Source organism: Hemiscyllium ocellatum, chromosome 19, assembly GCF_020745735.1.
Source record: "Hemiscyllium ocellatum isolate sHemOce1 chromosome 19, sHemOce1.pat.X.cur, whole genome shotgun sequence".
NCBI classification, from domain to species: Eukaryota; Metazoa; Chordata; class Chondrichthyes; order Orectolobiformes; family Hemiscylliidae; genus Hemiscyllium; species Hemiscyllium ocellatum.
Genome location: NC_083419.1, coordinates 60895972 through 60914222, shown reverse-complemented (window position 1 = coordinate 60914222; position 18251 = coordinate 60895972). Strand labels below are relative to the sequence as shown.

General features: G+C 42.6%; 1 protein-coding gene across 5 annotated transcripts in view; it reads left to right on the top strand.

The window, feature by feature from the left end:
• The window catches only part of nrcama (neuronal cell adhesion molecule a), a 405372-nt gene extending 387481 nt beyond the window's left edge, over positions 1–17891 (top strand). For all 5 annotated transcript variants that reach the window (XM_060839991.1, XM_060839992.1, XM_060839989.1 and 2 more), the window contains one exon: positions 15453–17891. In XM_060839991.1, coding sequence (XP_060695974.1) covers positions 15453–15687 — 235 coding nt within the window. In that variant the 3' untranslated portion in view covers positions 15688–17891. The remainder of the gene's footprint in view (positions 1–15452) is intronic.
• The last annotated feature ends 360 nt before the right edge of the window (positions 17892–18251 follow it).

The window sequence follows — 18251 nt, the reverse complement described above, 5'->3', positions numbered from 1 at the left end:
GAGCAGGTCAGAGACGGGGATTCTGCAGCGAGTAACTTGCAACTTGACTTCCTATCCACCATCTATGAGAGCCAAGAGAAGGGATGTGGCAAGGGTACATTGAGAGATGGTTCATCTCACACGCAATGAATTCAAAACTTTGAGCGCAGAATTGGTGATTGGATGGGCATTGTTTTGACTGGGAAATGTGAAAGGCCATCCTTCAGTTTTAATACAGAGCATGTCATACCTGACATGGAAGTGTAGATAACGTGCCTGTGATGTACTAGTTGGTGTGCCAAGTATGGTTTAGAAACATGAATTGTCTCGGTTGTGCAAATGGCAATCATACTTAGATATTGAAAACAGAAGGTGAATCGCAGCACCGCAAGCCGTAAAAATACTCCTGCCTCTATGATCTTCGATTGCTTTCGTAGAGTTTTCAGCCCTCTTGTCTTCACCCAGCAAATATTTTCTCTTTCAAGCTATCATCCAGCTTATTTTGTAAGTTATCCTTGAACCTGATTTCTCTCACTTTCAGCAGCTTATTACAGGTCATGGTAACTCACTGTCTATAAAAGTCTCCTTACATCATCTCCACTTATTTTGCTAGCTCTTTAGATCCGTGTCCCTTGACTCCTGCCCTATGACTGGAAGCAATTTCCCCTTGTTTGTTTTTCATGATTTTGAAAATCTTCTCTTAATCTTTGTTTTTCATAGGAGGCCAACCTCAGTTTCTTCATTTTATATGTATCAGTGAAGTATCTCGCTTATACATTTCCTCCACATCTTTCCTAAGAGCTTAGCAGTCCTCCTAAAGTACTAGGAAGCTCAGAGGAACAGAGGGATCTTGTAATGCCTGTCCTAAGTTGGCAGGACAGGTTAATAAGGTTGTTACGAAGGCAGATGGGGCGATTGCCTTTGTAAGTCCTGGCATACATTACAAGAGCAGGAAAGTCATGTTGGAGCTGAACAGGGTTTTGGTTAGGCCATAGTTGAAATACGAGATGTAACTCTGGTCACCGTACTATAGAAAGGATGTGATTGTGCTGGAGATTGGTGCAGTGAAGACTCATTAGGATGTTGCCTGGAATGGAATAGTTTAGCTAGGAAGAGAGGCTGGATAAGCACAGGTTGTTTCCTTTAGAGCAGCATAGCTTGAACACGACCTGTCAGAGGTGTATAATGTTATGAAAGGCATGGACAGGGTGAATAGAAAACAGCTGTTCCCTTTAGTTGAAGAGTCAATAGCAAGGAGGCATAATTTTCAAGTGAAAGGCAGCTTCAGAGTGGGTTTGAGGAAAATCTTTTTCACCCAGAGGGTGGTGGGGGTCAGAAATGCACTGTAGTTGAGTCAGGAAACCTCTCAATCTTTAAAAAAAAACACTTTGAAGAGCAATTGAAATGTCATATCATTCAAGGCTAAGTGCTGGAAAGTGGGACCAGTATAGATTTAGATTAGTTTAGTTGCAGATTCAATGAACCGAAAGGCTTGTTCTGTACTCTGATTCTCTGGTTGTGTAGAATTAACCACAGTACACAGATTGAGGGATAATCAGTGTTTTTTAAAGATGTAGAAATACTGATTTGATTTTAAACTCTATGCATCTACTTCACAAAGCCAAGGATCACATTGTGCCTGTTCTAACTGTCTTCTCAACATTTTTAGCTGCCCCTGTTCCTGCATCCCAAATAAATGTGCACCTTTTCCTTTCTATTGTTCCAAAATAAATCATTCAAATTCATCTGCCATTTTCCTGTGCACCACCATCACTGTAAACGCAGTGATGCCAACACCAGTTCCTAGGTATATGACTGACTGCCTTCCTATCGCCTGATGAACTGTCAGATTCACTGCTACTTTCTGCTTTCTGACCCTTAGCCAACTTTGTAACCACACAGTGAAAGCCTTTGCCTCCCAACAACTTGGCTAACAAATGCATGAAGTGTCTTTTGAAAATTACCTCATCAATTCTCTTCAACCCAATGAAACATGTATTGTTTTAACAGATCCATGCTGAGTTCAATTTATTGATCTGCATTTTCTTTATTTCACTGGTAGCACATTTGATCCTGGAATGAGCTTCTGACTTCTCATTTGCACCTTGTCTAAGAGTGTCTTTCTCGACCTCCATCACTCAAGTTCGTTCCTGCTGCTGAAATCTTACAGCCCAATCTTTCCTCTGCATGCTTGGCTGGTCTCCCATGTTCCACAGAGTGCGTTTGAGGGGCTAAGCAACCTACTTCGATTCCTATTACTTATGGTCTTTACCATTCCTGACCGTGTCTTCAGTTGTCTGTATCTCAAATTCTCATTCCCTCCTTGCCTCTTTCCACCTCACTTACTTCCTTCCAGTTGCCGTTTGATCTATGGGCTGCCCTGAATCTCAGTATCAGTTTTTTTTCTTCTATTTTTAACCAACCTGTACATACATTGTTATGTGACACCTTTGGAAAAATGGGACTTAACCCCAGACCTCCTGGCTCAGAGGGAGAGACTCTACCACTGCACCACACAAACTCTGTATCAAGCTTTGTGTTATAATGCGCTTAAACACTTCTGGGATGTTTCTTTAGCTTAAGGACAGTATATAAATAAAAGTTGCTTACAACGGGCTCTGGAGATTGTACCTCCCCAGCACTGTTGGAGTAGAAACAGTTATATCTGGAGGCTGGAGCAGGTTGTTTGATTTATTGCAGGTTTGATAATGCCTGGCATTGTATCAGTCGTGACATGCTGAGTGCTCGCTTGCTCTTGTATTGACTGTAGCCAAGGTCAGTTAATTGAGGAATGGGTATAGCCACGACCTGTAGACCTTTTACAAAGTAGGGGAGGTGATGGCCTCGCGGTATTATCACTGGACTGCTAATCCAGAGACCAAGGTAATGTTTTGGAGAACCTGGGTTCAAATCCTAGCATGGCAGAGAGTGGAATTTGAATTCTATATTTTAAAAAAAACTGGAATTAAGAGTCTAATGATGACCATGTTGGAAAACCCCATATGGTTCACTAATGCCCTTTAGGGAAGGAAGCTGTCATCCTTACCCAATATGGACACACATGACTCCAGCACTGTGGTTAGCTCTCAACTTCCCTCTGGGATGGGTATTAAATGTTGGCCTAGCCAGTGCCACCCTCATCCCGAGAATGAATAAACAAGTGCATCTAACATTAGTGTTATTCATGAAAACTGCACGCTTGCTCCAACCCAGCATTCGTTTTGCACCAAGTGTAAGCGCTTTCTTTAAAACTAACAGATTGGGCCCTCCATCACGGATGTGTGGGGAGGCATGTCTGGATGAGTCGAAGTGAGCATAGATCAGGGTGGTGAGTATAGGTAAGAGAGGCAGGGGGCTCAGTCGATGGGCAGGTGGCCTGGATATTGGGACAGAGGAAGATGGATGTTGGATTGAGGAGTGCTGAATAATGCATTGGTGAGGTAGGATGCAGAGTGAGATGTATGATGGAGAAGGGGGACTGTCAAGTTGGTGGGAAGATGAGAATTGGGACAAGCTTAGAGGATGGCAATCACTTGAGGACTCCAACAGTTGAAGAAGATGGAGTTGACAGGTATTCAGAATGGAGGGGAAGCAAGGAACTTAAAGGTCTTTTTATTTTTGGCTATTGTTTTGGATATCTAAGAGAAAGGGGTGACACTCTCTGGAAACAGAGGTTGCAGTTGCTGTGGGGGCTTCTCTGCAGGGCACAAGGCCTAGCTGTATGTATATTTGAGGTGCAGCCCGAGGGGAATAATCCCGGCGCAAGCCTGAGGAACTGTTTTTACTGTGAGCTCATTTTAGAGTGAAAACTTATGCTTAGGTGAAATCTGTCAAGCATCGTTTGACCATCGTTCAAAACCATCGCAAAAATTCACCAAACCTTGGGGAAGCTGAATTGGGTGGCATGAAACAGGATTTGACAAAGTGTTGTCAAGTAAACTGCATCGTTTAGTGTGCAGAATGGTGGTCAGCGCCTTCCCTCACCTCAGGAGTCGGAGAAATGGGTCTAAGTCTTATCTCTAGTGAATAGAGTCGGAATGCCTCTCAAGGTGCCTTCAGAGAGAGAGAGAGAGAGAGAGAGAAGGGGTAGACACCACAGACGTTAGGGTGCATTATTTTCCCCTCCAACTCAATTTTAATTTAGTCCCCTCCAATTTGTTTGGTACTCATGTATTGCCCTTGGTGGATAGTGCTGGTTAATTGTTCCTTTAATTAGAAATGTGAGTGGCTCTTTGGTGATTTAATTAAAAAGGACACCACTACCCTGTTGTGCTCAGGCTGCCTGATGCCTGATCCATGATTTGAGTTAAAAGGTGCTTCAGTGGAACAAAGCTATTTAAGGAATGTGAACGTTGTCTTCATGTGACTCTGGGATGGGCTGGTTTGATCGTTATCTTTTCATTTTTATTCAATTGCATCGTGATTTAGATCATAGCCATACAGCACAGAGACAGACCCTTCAGTCCAACTCGTCCATGCTGACTAAGTTTCCCAAGCTAAACTAGTCCCACTTGCCTGCATCTGACCCATTTCCCTCTAAACCTTTCCTGTTCATGTACCTGTCGAAATGTCTTTTCAATACTGTAACTGTACCTGCATCCACCGCTTCCTCTGGCAGTTCATTCCACATACGAACCACCCTGTGTGTGAAAAAATTGCCCCCATGTCTTTTTCTTAAATCTTTCTCCTCTCACCTTAAAAATATGCCCCCTAGCTTTGAACTCCAAATTTCCATCCTAGGGAAAATACTTTTGCTATTCACTTTAACTATGCTCCTCATGATTTTATAAACTTTATAACCTCCTATGCTCCAGTGAAAAAAGGCACAGCTTAACCAGCCTCTCCTTATAACTCAAACCTTCCAGTCCCAGCGATATTCTGGTAAACCTTTTCTGAACCCTCTCCAATTTAATATTATATTCCTTTACCATGCCTCTCTTCAAATCTCAACATACTGCATTGTTTTGAAACAATGACCTTGTGGATTCCTGAATTGAATCTGTCCAATTTATGACAAAAACTTTGAAATTCATTTCAGCTTAGCAACTTTAGTCTTGACAAATAGATTTTAACAATTGTGGGACCTTTCAATAATCACTTTTATCAGTTTCACCTCAGCAGTATTGGATTCATATCTTCTCAAGCCTGACATGGAATGACCCTTCACCCCTGACACATTGCCTTAATTTCTCTGTCTGGAATGACCCTGGAATAACCATCATCCCCCGCGACTTATCCCCCCTCACTCCTTCACCCTGACACATTGCTCTCTGGAATGACCCTTGACTCTGACACATTACCCTCTGGAGTGACCCTTGATCCTGACACATTGCCCTCATTCCCATCAGGAATTGCTTAGCCCCGGCATACCACTGCAGCAGGTTTTGAAGAGTGATCATTTTCTGGGACCCTGGGGCAAGTTTGTGAATGATTCCAATCAGAATTGGCTTGAGAAGCAGCCAGTGCCTTTTCCTCCTGTGATATCAATAGTTGGGATAAATCTTCCAAGACACAGCCATCGCCAGGAGTCGGGGGGAAAGGGGTTGCCGATTGCTTCAATATTTTCTGTTAAATAGAATAATTTTTGGGTGGCACGCTGGCTCAGTGGTTAGCTCTGCTGCCTCTCAGCACCAGGGTCCTGGGTTCAATTCCAACCTTGGGTGACTGTCTGTGTTCTCCCTGTGTCTGGGTGGGTTTCCTCTCATAGCCTAAAGATGTGTATGTTAGGTGATTTGGCCATGCAAAATTGCAGGCTGGGTGGATTATCGATGGGAAAATATAGTGCTGGGGAATGGTCTGGGTGGATGCTCTTCAAAGGGTCAATGCAGACTCGATGGACCAAACCATTTCTTTTTGCACTGCAGGGATTCTGTTCTATGATTTGTGAACCCTGTCTCTTCAGAAATGCCCTTGGAAATGCAAGGTTGTCAGCAGCATTCCCTCTACGCCGCACAACCACTGGGACTCTGTATATACTGATCAGCATTGCAACACATTGGCTTCCACTTATAGGTTGGAGGGGATAGGTGGACAGGGAGGGTTATTGAGTGTGAAATAAGCTACCCGTATTGTTTCTAGCATTGGCTGCCACATTCTGGTTTTAATCTGTCCAACTTCTTGAGAGTAATGGTCTCGGTAGGTCATGTCTCTGACTGGAACTTCATGCCAGAGCCATTCATGCAAGGTCCAAGGGATCTGGGGCGTTGGCCATTGATAGTTTGAACTGTCCCACGGTGTCAGTGCGCCAGGATCGAGAAGGGTCCTGAAGCATGTCTTTTGTGGCAAATCAAAAAAGATCTGAATCATTGTAATCATTTGAAATTTGGAGTTCTTGTCTTTGCATTTGTCAAGACGAGACAAAATGCTTCAGCAATATATCTTTGCTAACAATCTCTCTCTTTATATAAAAATAACACAGTATGTACAGACTCGTGTTCAGAGTCTAACTTCTAGCTCAGTGCCAAGAAAATCTTTTCTTCAAGTATCAATCTTTTCCATGCAACCTGAAAGAATCTTTCTCTGAAGTATTTCCTTGAAATTGTGATTGTGTGGATCAGATGTTCAGAGACTTCCTTGAAGCCGAAGACTCAAATTTCTGTCCTTTTCAGAACTATTTACTGCGCTTTTCTCCCAATATGCCTTTGATGAGGAGCTGGGTACTTGCAACTCCTTCAGTTGCTCCGGTATGCTTACTCTGAGCTACAAACGTGAGAGGGTTCCTTGCTCCCAGCTGAGGAACCCCGCTCCTGGTGATGAGTTGATAAATGGGTGCGTATGCAAGTGAGTGAACTTGTGCATGTTCATGTGAGCTGAGAGCAGGATTGAGAACAGGCAGTGTATTCCAGTCAAGAGGAGAGTATTGGGGGTGCTGTGGGAGCACTGTCCCATCACAGAAGAGGGAGTTGAGCGTTGTGGGGGACATGGAAAGACATTGATGGATGGTTCCTTTACAGGAGAGTGAGCTCTGGGTGTATCTCCAAAGAGGGAGGGGGGTATCCATCTACGGTCCTCGAAGAGGGGGGGTTCTTGACCCATCCCTTGCACCAGAGACAGAAGAGCTGTGTGACCTTTCCAATACACCCATCTTGGTTGGTGTATATTTGGCAAATCTTGAAACAAAAAAATGATTTTTCATAATGACCCTGTCCTTTTAATACACAGTAAGTACTTCTGAAGCAGTGAAGAGCACCATCTCCAATACAGTGCCAAAGGATTATTGTGATATTGAAGCCTTATGTGTTCTTGTAATTCTTATACCTCTTATGCCTGTACTTGAATTTCTTTCCCATTTTGTATGAGACATAAGCCCTGTAAGCTTTGTTGATGTACATTACTGCTAATTATTTACAGATACATATATATATATATATCCATAGTATCTCTGTAATGTATAATTAGCTGTATGTTGCTGTCCATCTATAATGCCTAGCTGTTTCTACAAAACATTAGGGTGCAACAATTTACCAGTTGATGGGACTTGTTTTTAATGGCAGTGTTCCACTCACGGGGGCTACCACACCACTCATTCCTGATGAAGGGCTTTTGCCTGAAAAGTTGATTTTCCTGCTCTTTGCATGCTGCCTGACCTGCTGTGCTTTTCCAGCACTACTCTAATCTTGGCTACCACACCAGTGCCCGGGGGAACAGGTCAATGGTTGGATGTGATTCCAGGGCCTCCTCCCTTTCGCCTCAAATAAGGAATAGCTGGCTGGGGAGTGTGATATAAGATATCACTGCCAATCAAGGGAAGCCCCACTATCAGCCAACATATTCAGAGGGTTTAAATGCAGGATGGTGGGGGGAGGAGGGAAAGAGAAGGGAGGAGGAGGGGAAAATTTTGACAAGAAAATCCAGATTGTTGCACCTTAATGGAAATGAAGGGTGAATGTGTTGATGCTACTTGGCACTGCGTAATGTTGCTTGTCTGGAAAGCTGAAACTCAATTGAATTTGTTGGACTTTTAACTTGATTCCACTATTGTTGATTAAACCTCTGAGAACTGATGTGTAATCTTTTTTTCAGCGCACAAGCTGGTTTTCCGCACTTTACACCCACAGGAGTTATTAATATGGAAGATACACACACACACACAGACACACACAAAGGCTCTCTCACAGATTCAGACACATCAACACACACTCTCTCTCTCACCCACACACACACACACACACACACACACACAGACACACACACAAACACACACACACATATATATAGGGCCACATAAGCACAGAGACACATCTACATAAAGACAGACAAATTCTAACTGGTGTTGTGACACACACTGACACATACAGTTACACCTAGACAGAGGAGACAAAAATAAACCTACACACAGGCACCAACACAGATGCAGATCCTTTATTATCCATTGTCTTTTTCTCTCCGCATATTCAGCACATCCATCTGCCTTGTAGACATTGGGTCCGGCCTGTAACCCACTTCCCAAGTCGTTCCTCACCACCCACTCTCTCACTCAAGTGACCAACCTTGATGTGTGAAGCTGGAGACTGCCCCCTGCTGTTCAAACACAGCTGACACAGACAAGCCCTTTCCTTGCCCATGCTGCACATGTGTACTGACAGGCAGATGAACTCTACATGGTTTTTTATTTTCCCCTTCTCAAAGTAGGATCATGGACATGGATTGTGGCAGCCGTATTGAAGATCATTAGCTTCACACGTAGCCTTCCAACTCACTGCCTCAATATATTGAAGAGTCGGGAGCCTACTTGTCCTGATATTAGGATTCCCCTGATTCTGAATGCTTGGAACTTTAAGGGAATGTAAGCTCACTACTTTCAGACACTTGGAAAACCGATTGTGTATTTTCTAATTGGTGAGAAGCTGGGAAATCTGGAGGAGCAAAGATTTGCAGCTGATGTGGTGAAAGTAATAAATACAAAACTGCCTGAAATAACTAGTGGATAGCTGAGCCTCTCAAAAAAATTAAGGACTGTTCTCCAGAAGATCAGAGTGAAAGAGTCAGGGTTATGCTGCAGGTGGACAGTTTTGGTTAGACTTCTGTTGGGAACGTGCTTTCAGTTGTGGGCACCACACCAAAGGAAGATATTGTTGGCTTTGGACGGAATGCTAAATGATGCAGCAGGCAACAAACATTAAATACAATGGAAGTGATAATCGAGGCATTTAAACTGATAATTTGGTTTGATGGGAGCAAACGGAGAGATGATTTCTTTGGGTGGGACAGTAGCAAGGAGAAGTGGGGATAAACTTAAAATCCGATCTCCACTGTTCTGGGAAACGCCTCACATAAAAGGTTGTGGAAATCGGAAAAACTTCCTCCCGGTCCTCCAACTGAAAAATTGAGATAGACTTTTTAAAATGTAATGTAAGAACGATGAAGGACATGGAACCAGGATGGTTAGGTGTAATTAGGATGTTAAAGAGCCATATTTAACTGGATGACGGAACAAACTACAGAAAGGCTGACTCCTTTTCCTTGGCTTCTCCGTTCAGTTGTTGCTAACAAGCCTGTATTATTTCTTGTCTGTGTCTCTCCGATCCAGTGCATGTGTCACCAGTAGGTCGTGTGATGTGTCTTCCTGCTAATATGTACACTCCTGAGTCATACATGCTCTGTTAGGTGGAATGTAATGCTTAGTTTTTGGGTTTTTTAATTCTCAGAACACAGATGCTTCCTCCAAGAGGGAGCTAAATGATCCAACCATGTCAAACATGAAGGATTACAAATTGGTCTTTGTACCCATTCTTCCAATGGCCCACTCTTCTCACTTTCACTTCATGTAGTAGCGCTGCACTGGTGTTGGCGTGAAGCAACATGCAAAGCATTTTACCTCACCAGATTTAAACAGCAAAGGTGCTTGAGTTATCGGTCAGCTAAGCAGCGGTGGTGGCCCAATTCAGCAAGGCCCAGGCATACATAGCACCATACAGAGAATTTGACTACTAGTACCTTTGGGAGAATTGACAATCAAAATTGGAAAGTGATGGCAATCTGGGTTGGTCGAGTTCTGGAGTGCAAAGCAGTGAGCTATGGTCTCCAGTCCGTTCTCAGGGAAAACCTGAAATGCAAACAGAAGATGAAATTGTAATCAAACTGACTGGGAGTTCTCGTAAAATGCAAATTGTGAGCCGCAATTGTATGTAAGTTTTCTATTTAACTGTTTCAACCTAATTATAGCTTCAAGTGAGACCTTGTCAAGTTGGAATTATTTGAGATTTGAATGACTAAAAATAGTTTCCATCATAAATCAAGATGAGGCATTCCACTTTGTAATGCCATCTTGAGTAATTTGCATGCTTAATTTTTAAATTCTCCTTAATCAGGCTTCCACGTTAGCCATATTTTATTCAGAGTCCCTGCTCTTTTCCTTCAGTTGATTTGTTTCCTTTCAGTCCCATTAATGTATCAATTTGTCAATGCTTCATGAGTCCTTTTTTGGATTGCTGGCCATGGAACTCTGCGTTTTGTGTGAATGAGATCCCATGACACACCCTCCTTTCTCCCAAACCCAGCAGCAACCAGTACCTGTGAGGGGTTAAGTGGCCAATGGAGGGAGCAGAAGGACAGGGGTAGTTGAATAAAAGTGGGAAACATTTGGTCAGAATTTCTTTCCCTACGACAATGCTTTGCTAATCATGGAAGCAATATATATGGTGTGTTGACTGAAGCGAGTCTGAAAGGAAAGATATAGAAACAATGAGGATCTGCCAACTGACTTTCATATTTAGACTCAGTTGCGATGCATTGAATGCCAACACTTTCACAGCATCCATTATGTGATTTTTTTTTCTCTCACTAATGACAGACTTATTTGGTTGTAAGCATCTCCGCTGGGATCAATGTACTATTCTACCCAATGTGAATTCTGATGATCGGAAGGATAAGTGGTAGCAAGTTATAACTTAAGCAGCAGTGTGGAGTGGGAGGAAAGGTTAAAAAAAGGAAACATACCATGCAGTTGCTGGGAATTAAAAACGTGGGTGGAAGATGAATTCAGGTCTTGCAACCTTTACATTTGCAGTTTATATACACGGGGTGTCCTGTCAGCAATGCACGCAACAATTCCTATCTAACATAGTTTTGAAATTACTGTTTAATGTTGTCCAATGTCTAGATGTCTTGAAGACTCTTCACTTTCCAATTGGATTAATCAGAGAATATCATTCACGTCCAAGTTAAGAACAAGTATGGCAATAATGAAAATATAAGGACAGTTCTGATGCCCTGTCACTCAGTGTCATCATCAAATCTGGGAAATACTTTGTCCTTTCCATCATATTCAGGAAGTGCATTAAGTATCTGTTGGACTTTGATTTCTGCTAGCACTAGGTGCCCCCTACATGAAGTACATTTGAGCACTCGGGATTCGTTTGTGTTCACAAACAAAAATCTAGCACTGAAGTGCCACTGAAAGAGAAGAAAAAAATCGAGTGCAAATGCAATGCTGGTGTGACAATATATAATTCCTTTATCTCAGAATACCCAAAGTAGTGTAAGGCCATCGAAGTGCTTTTGAAGTGTGCTGCAGTGGGAGCTTGAAAATTGGAAATTGACTACTATAAATGCGATCTGGAAAAAAGCCGCAAGTTGTTTCAAAGCTGCTAACAGCAGGTCAAGAAGACAACCCGTCACTAATTGTTTGGGTAAAGTTTCTGATTCACGCCTTCCAGAGGTTGACATGAGGATTTGCATTTTATAGAATTCAGTGGCAGTGGTATTGGTCAGCAGCTGGACTTTGAGTAGCAGCCATAACTGAGTTGACAACGATGAGCCATGCCAGCTGAATAGCCCAGGTTAACATTGTACTGTGTTAGCTGACTTCAACCAAGCACTGGGGTTAGATGTAGGTGATTATGATGTTTATGATCATCCATTGTCAGTTGTTAGAAAGAATGCAGTGAGGATAGGATTGTTTAATCTGGTTGTGATTCCTTCTCTATCTGATCAGCTTTTCTATTTTGCACAGAGTGTTAGTCACCTGGCCTTTGAGCAATAATTCGTGAAGACCTCCCCCTCCCCCTCCATCCCCACCCCCACCCCCACCCCCACTGAGAGCTAACATTGATGAGAGTGAAGGAGCAGAAGATACTTCTGTTTTTTTTAAATCATTTGACAATTAAGTTCAGTTCTGAAATTTTCTAGGCCTGTATCCTGAACAGTGTTGAAGGTTTTCCTGAATAATTTTCTTGATGGGGATGTAGATGTTTGACACAATTTCTTTTTCTTCTCTTCCTCACTTTACTTTGTCATTGTCAGCATTCAATTCGTAACAGCATACAAACTAGGAGCAGGAGTAGGCCGTCTGCCCCCTTCAAGCCTGCTCTGCCATTTAATAAGATCATGGCTGATCTGTTCATGGACTCGGCTCCATGTACCTGCTTGCTCACCATAACCCTGAATTTCTTTACAGTTTAAAAGCTGACCTATCTTTGTCTTAAAACATTTGGTGACGTAGCCTCAATTGCTTCACTGGGCGGGGAATTCCACCCATTCACAACCCTCTGGGTGAAGAAGTTCCTCCTCAACTCAGTCCAAAATCTGCTCTCCCCTTATTTTGAGGCTATGCCCCCCTCGTTCTAGTTAGTTCCAGTGAAGAGCATGTAACTCTACAAGTGTGATTTTGAAAATTGGGTAGCCATATTTATAAACAGTTTTGATTTGTGCGGATATATAACATCATGTGGCTGTATAGTAACTAGCAAAAGATTGAGCATGTGACTGGGGATGAAAGTAGCAATGTTTTGCTGTAGTTGTACAGCGCATGAGTGAGATTGTGTTTGGAATGCAATATACAGGTCTGGTCGTCTTATTAAGAAAGAACATATTTGCATGAGAAACAGTTTGGAGAATGTTCATTCAACTGATTCCTGGGATGGTGAGGTGGTTATCTTATGAAGAAAGTTTTGACAAGTTGAGCCAATGTGTCCATTGGGTTTCTGAAGAATGAGAACTTGAGATGCTGAGGGGATTTGATGGAGTGGAATGGATGCTGAGGGGATGTTGGTCCTTGTGGGAGGGACTAGTATTGGGAGCACAGTTTAAAAAGAAAGGCCCTCATATCTAAAACAATGAGGAGCAACTCTTTTTTTTTCTCCAACATGCCTGACTTTGTGGAACTCTCTTCCCCATAGATGCAGTGTCATTGAATATTTTTAAGGCAGAGAAAGATTCTTGACTGACCAAGAGTTAGAGGATATTGGAGATAGGCAGGGACATGAAATCAAAGTGACATTCAGGTCCACTATGATCTTATTACATGGCAGAGCAGACCTGGGCGATGTAATAGCCTTGTTCTGCTCCTAATTCATAGGTTTGTATGGGATATGACTGGAGCTGCTGGCTGCTGAGGTTATTGGCATTCTGTAGACCCTGAGCTGGTGTCCTCTCTGTGCCCCCATGTGGCGCTCTTAGATCCAGTGGGTTGGTGCTTTCGTTTTCCTTCCCTAGTGGTTCCAACTCTTGAGGTGGGGGCATAGTACCATGAGGAAGCAATTATAGGTGTAAATCATAACCATCAATCTTAGCTGGCTGGTTGACCTCAGGAAGCATTAAGGCTTGACCCGGTCCTTTACTACTCCTGCATGAATTTCCCACAACAGTAATTATAACACCCGACAGGTACTGAGAGCAAGTAGTGACGGCTTAGCTGAGATCAGCTAACGAGTCTGGAAGTTTGAATTTTTTTGTGGTCTCTGTGGCTTAGTATTCCAACAGACGTTATGTCCATTGGGGTGATCGACAGTATTTGTATGAGGAGAGTGATCTCCCTGCCCATGTGCCTGCTTTTCCTTCCCATCCTTCAATCTACTTGAAGTTCAGTCCACATCACTAGACCTGTCATCTTTGGAATTGGTGTCCCAGCAGCATCAACTGAACAGCAATTTTCTTTCTTAAGTTGATTGTACATGCACTTGGGTTGGTGTTTGAGAGTCTTGGTATAATCAAGAACAATCCCAACACCAGTAAAATTGAGGATCTAGTCATTATTGCTGCTTTTAGGGCCTTGCTGCTGCGATTCCTGTATTAGTCTGACCCTTCAAAACCAACCTCATTGACTGTGAGATGCTTTGGGTTCTGGGGTTCTTCATATAAGTGGGAGATGTTCTGACTGTAGTTGAACAAAACTGATGTAAGCCAGTCATCCATTTATAGTGTGATCATCACCAAGCTTGCTCATTTAATCTGTTTCTTGTGAAGAAAGATTATTGCGAATGCATTACAGAGCACTATGGATAGCTTTGGTCCTTCAGCATAAAGGTTAGCGTTCTTTTCTCCTTATAATGGGGGATAATGAACTTTGGTTGGAAAGTGTTGGTGTTGAGGGGAGACCTGCTCAGAATCTCTTGCAGCATCCAAGAGGGAGTCCTACCAGACTTATAAGCATGGGAGGCACACCAGTAATTGCTCATTCAGGGCAGCCTTCAGGTCTTCCTTGGTTGACTGCTTATCGAGCATCCTCCGTACTATGGGGGAGCAAAGATTGTATTCACATGTGTTTGCCTTCTGTTGGTCTCTTCTCTCCCCTCTTACTAATGCAGCTTTTAGACGTACTCTCCTATTAAAAACTGGGGCCGGTTGTCCAAGAATTACGCGCGCCTGACAACAGACCGACTTTGCTGTTTCTCCTGACTGTTTTCATTTATTCCTTCTGCATTCTTTAACGGAAAATGTAGGTCTCTGGAAAGGTAAGGTAGTAACTGAAAGTCTGGCATGCCTTGAGTAACACTGAATGATTTGAATGCCCCCTCTCGCATTTGCTTAACATTTCCACTTCATGGAATGAGCTTCAACTCAAAACTCTTCATTTCAGACAGTCTCCATGTTCTTTTTCATGTGCATATAACTTCCCAGGTGGTGTCTATTCCTGCTAACTAACAGCCATCATCCCTTTTCCAGCCCAAAGGACAGATGTATCTGTGTAGCCCCAGTTAGTTGCTACTGTGCATCGCAGTTGATTTACAAAAGGCTCAACAAGACAAGAAGGAGTCTAAGCTCTAGTTCTAATCTGACTTTGGTCATTGAGACAGCTGTCAAGGAGCAACGTAGCCATGGTTGGACGTATATCCTGGGCTAGAAAAGGACATTCCAAATATGTCATTTCTCACTTGATAAATGCTGCCATCCTTTTCTAGATAGTGAAATGCACCATGCCATGAACTGCTCACCTTCATTTCCATGATCCCTTCCTATCTTGAAATGTCTTGAATGGTAGTTGTAACCCATTGGTGGTAGACGGAGTGAGATAAGTGACTGATTGATTGATTGAACTGGATGATGCGTGGCAACCCCTTGCACTTTGGATGTGATGTAACATAATGGAGTGCGCCATGAGAACGGCTTCCCATTCGTTCAGCCGGTTGAGCTTTGTAAATGCGTATGTTTGCCAATATTTGCGTTGATATTTTCGTAAAAATTAGTGGTTTTGCTCTGCACTGTGCTCACAATTTAAGACCTGCTCCTTTATTAAACGTGATCCTCCTTTTCAGTGACACAGAGGACCATAAACCCCTCAAAGGGAGCCGGACGCCTTCCGATGGGACAGTTAAGAAGGGTGTGAGTGATGACAGCCTGGTTGACTACGGTGAGGGCGGTGAAGGTCAGTTCAATGAAGACGGCTCTTTTATTGGACAGTACAGCGGAAAGAAGGAAAAAGAAGCAGTGGAGGGGAATGAGAGCTCCGAAGCCCCATCCCCAGTCAATGCCATGAACTCCTTTGTCTAACATGGAGGGAGAATGTGGGATCCTTCAATGCCCATATACCAATAAATCGTAGAATTTATCCATTCACACTTATCTTCTGACTTGTCATTACATGCACGTTAAGAAATAAAGGAATGATGAGAAGCTAGTGCCTAAAAGTCCTGAGCGTATAGACGAACGAAAGAGTGAAAGAAGAGGAAAAACCAAATGTGAGGAATGCAGCTGAGCGGCGGGGGAGTCCGAGTTATTGTCCGCGGATCTTGAACAGAAGTTAATCTCCTGTGTATATAGAGTTGGACTTGGCACATTATTTGTTGGGTTCACTTCTTCGTTTCCTATTGGTTTGCGCTAACATAGTGCATGAGAACAACGTGTATCTCACTGCCACCTAAGATAGATGAGTGTATGCTGTGATGACAGTGGTTTGTATTATATTTGTTCATAAAGTGCACAGTGCAGTGACTGAAAATGAATCTCGTTTTGCCGTCAGTGTTCAATTGGTATTCTAGAGCTCTCCGATGTCAGTGGAACGTTGTCACAAAGATTTTTTTCTTTGAATGTTTAACAACTGTTTGTGTCTTGTTTTGTTTTGCAAAAAACAGCAAAAGGAAGAAATGCCAAGGGGCTGATTGTATTGACTCCCAGTGCAAGGTTTGAAGTGGAATGTTTCGGGATAGTAACTGAGCCCCTTGCTTGGACCATAATGTTGTAGTTCCTATTCTTTCAAGGAGAAATAAGAGAGAATATTTTATCCTCTTCATGTATCACCACACTGACTGGCACAAATCACACACTTCTCGATATGAGCACACTAAACCTCTCGACGCCTTACACACACACCCTTCTTTTGTAAATTAAACCTAGCACCATGTTACAGAGATTTTAACACAAGGCCAACAATTTAATACAGTTCCTATTGCTCACATCATCTTGTTAATACTGTTAGGTACAAACTGAACAAAAGGGATTTGACAAATGTGGCCTCTCTCTTTTTAACCTAATTTTATTTTGGCTCTGATTTAATTGGACTAACCAGATCTTTGCAGGAAGCTAGTGAAGAAACATGGGGGTTGGGGGGGGAACAAAAAAGAATTGGGATTACAAGCTCTTGGTTGCAAGAATCTTGTTTGCTTTGCCATTGATTTTTTTTTCATAACTTGCATCAAGTTTAATTGAGCTTTTTATGTTGTTGTAGATATTGTGCTGTATTTTGTAAATATACGTTGTCTTGTCAAGGCCTCAGGCCTCAAGGTTTTTCCAATGTAGCTCGGGTTGTATTGTGTGTACACTGATATATCGCCCCATCGAACTTGCAAAATTGTCTTTGGCTGTTAAGGCATTAAAGATTAACCCCCTGGATGTTGCTGTAAGGAACCCTGGAGAAAAACCACAGGGTTGCAACAAAACAAAGATTTTTGTTTTCTCTTTCCTTGAACACATTTAGTTTATTAGTTACATAAATGTATTTGAGGTGGGTGGGGAGGCGAATGGTTGTTTTCACTGGGTGAGGGCGAGTGGAGACTGAAGATCATGTGAGGAAACCTCCAGGAATGCATTCAACCAGATTTGGCAACTATATTTATTGATCAGATGTGATTTTTCTTTTCCCCCCTTTTCCTCACTGTATTTGATTTTGTGGATTGTGAAGCTGCGAGCTTACTGGCTGTGATAGGAAACCTGTTTGCAACTAACCAGCAAGTTTCATTTCCAAACTTTTGGTGTGCTCCTCCTGGAGCAGTGTACTGTGTGGGGGGGGAGGCTATTTGAATAACCTCGTTCGAAATTAACTGCAAGGTGCCTCTTGAGAAATCAATTTTTTGAGTCGTTGAGGGTGGGGACACATTAATTCTGCTCTCTCTCTCTTTCTTTCTCTTTCTGTCTTTCTCCCTCTTTCTTTCTTTCTCTCTCTCACTCTCTCTCACTCTCTCTCTCTCTCTCACTCACACACACACACACACACACACCCTGGGGTTTTTTTAAAAACATATTTTCTCAACAGATTCAATGTACTAATGGGTTTGTTGTTACTGGAGCTGGTGGAATCGAGTTAATTTCGAGCGCTGGTGAACTGGGTGTGAGATTTCTTTCTGCATGAGAAAGTGAAGACGTGCAGTCAGATAGAGGGGTCTGCTGCTCTCACTGTTCTTCAATGCCGTTAAACGCTTACTGATTTTGTATCAGGAGAAAAGAAAACAAATGGGAAAATAAATGTGCTTTAGACTTTACCTGTGTGGCATCTTCTTTAATTCTATTTCTGAGGTGAGTGAGTGTTAGTTGTTTCTTGGGGTTTGAGAAAATGGCATTTTGCTCATACCCTCCAGATATTCCAAAGCATTTTACTGTCACTGGAATATTTGAGTTTGGAGTATGGCTGATGTTGCTGGTGAGAATTTTGTTTCAATTCTTCCTTGAGCCCCAATATCTATCCCTGATTGCCCATGAACACATTGGCTTGCAGAGGGCAGAGATACCACATTTCTATGTAATATTTTGTAGGTGACAGCTGTTTAGTGGCAGTAAGTGAAAAGCATTATTTTCTAACAATCATCCATCCATATCAGTTCAAAGCTAAAGTTACAACTACA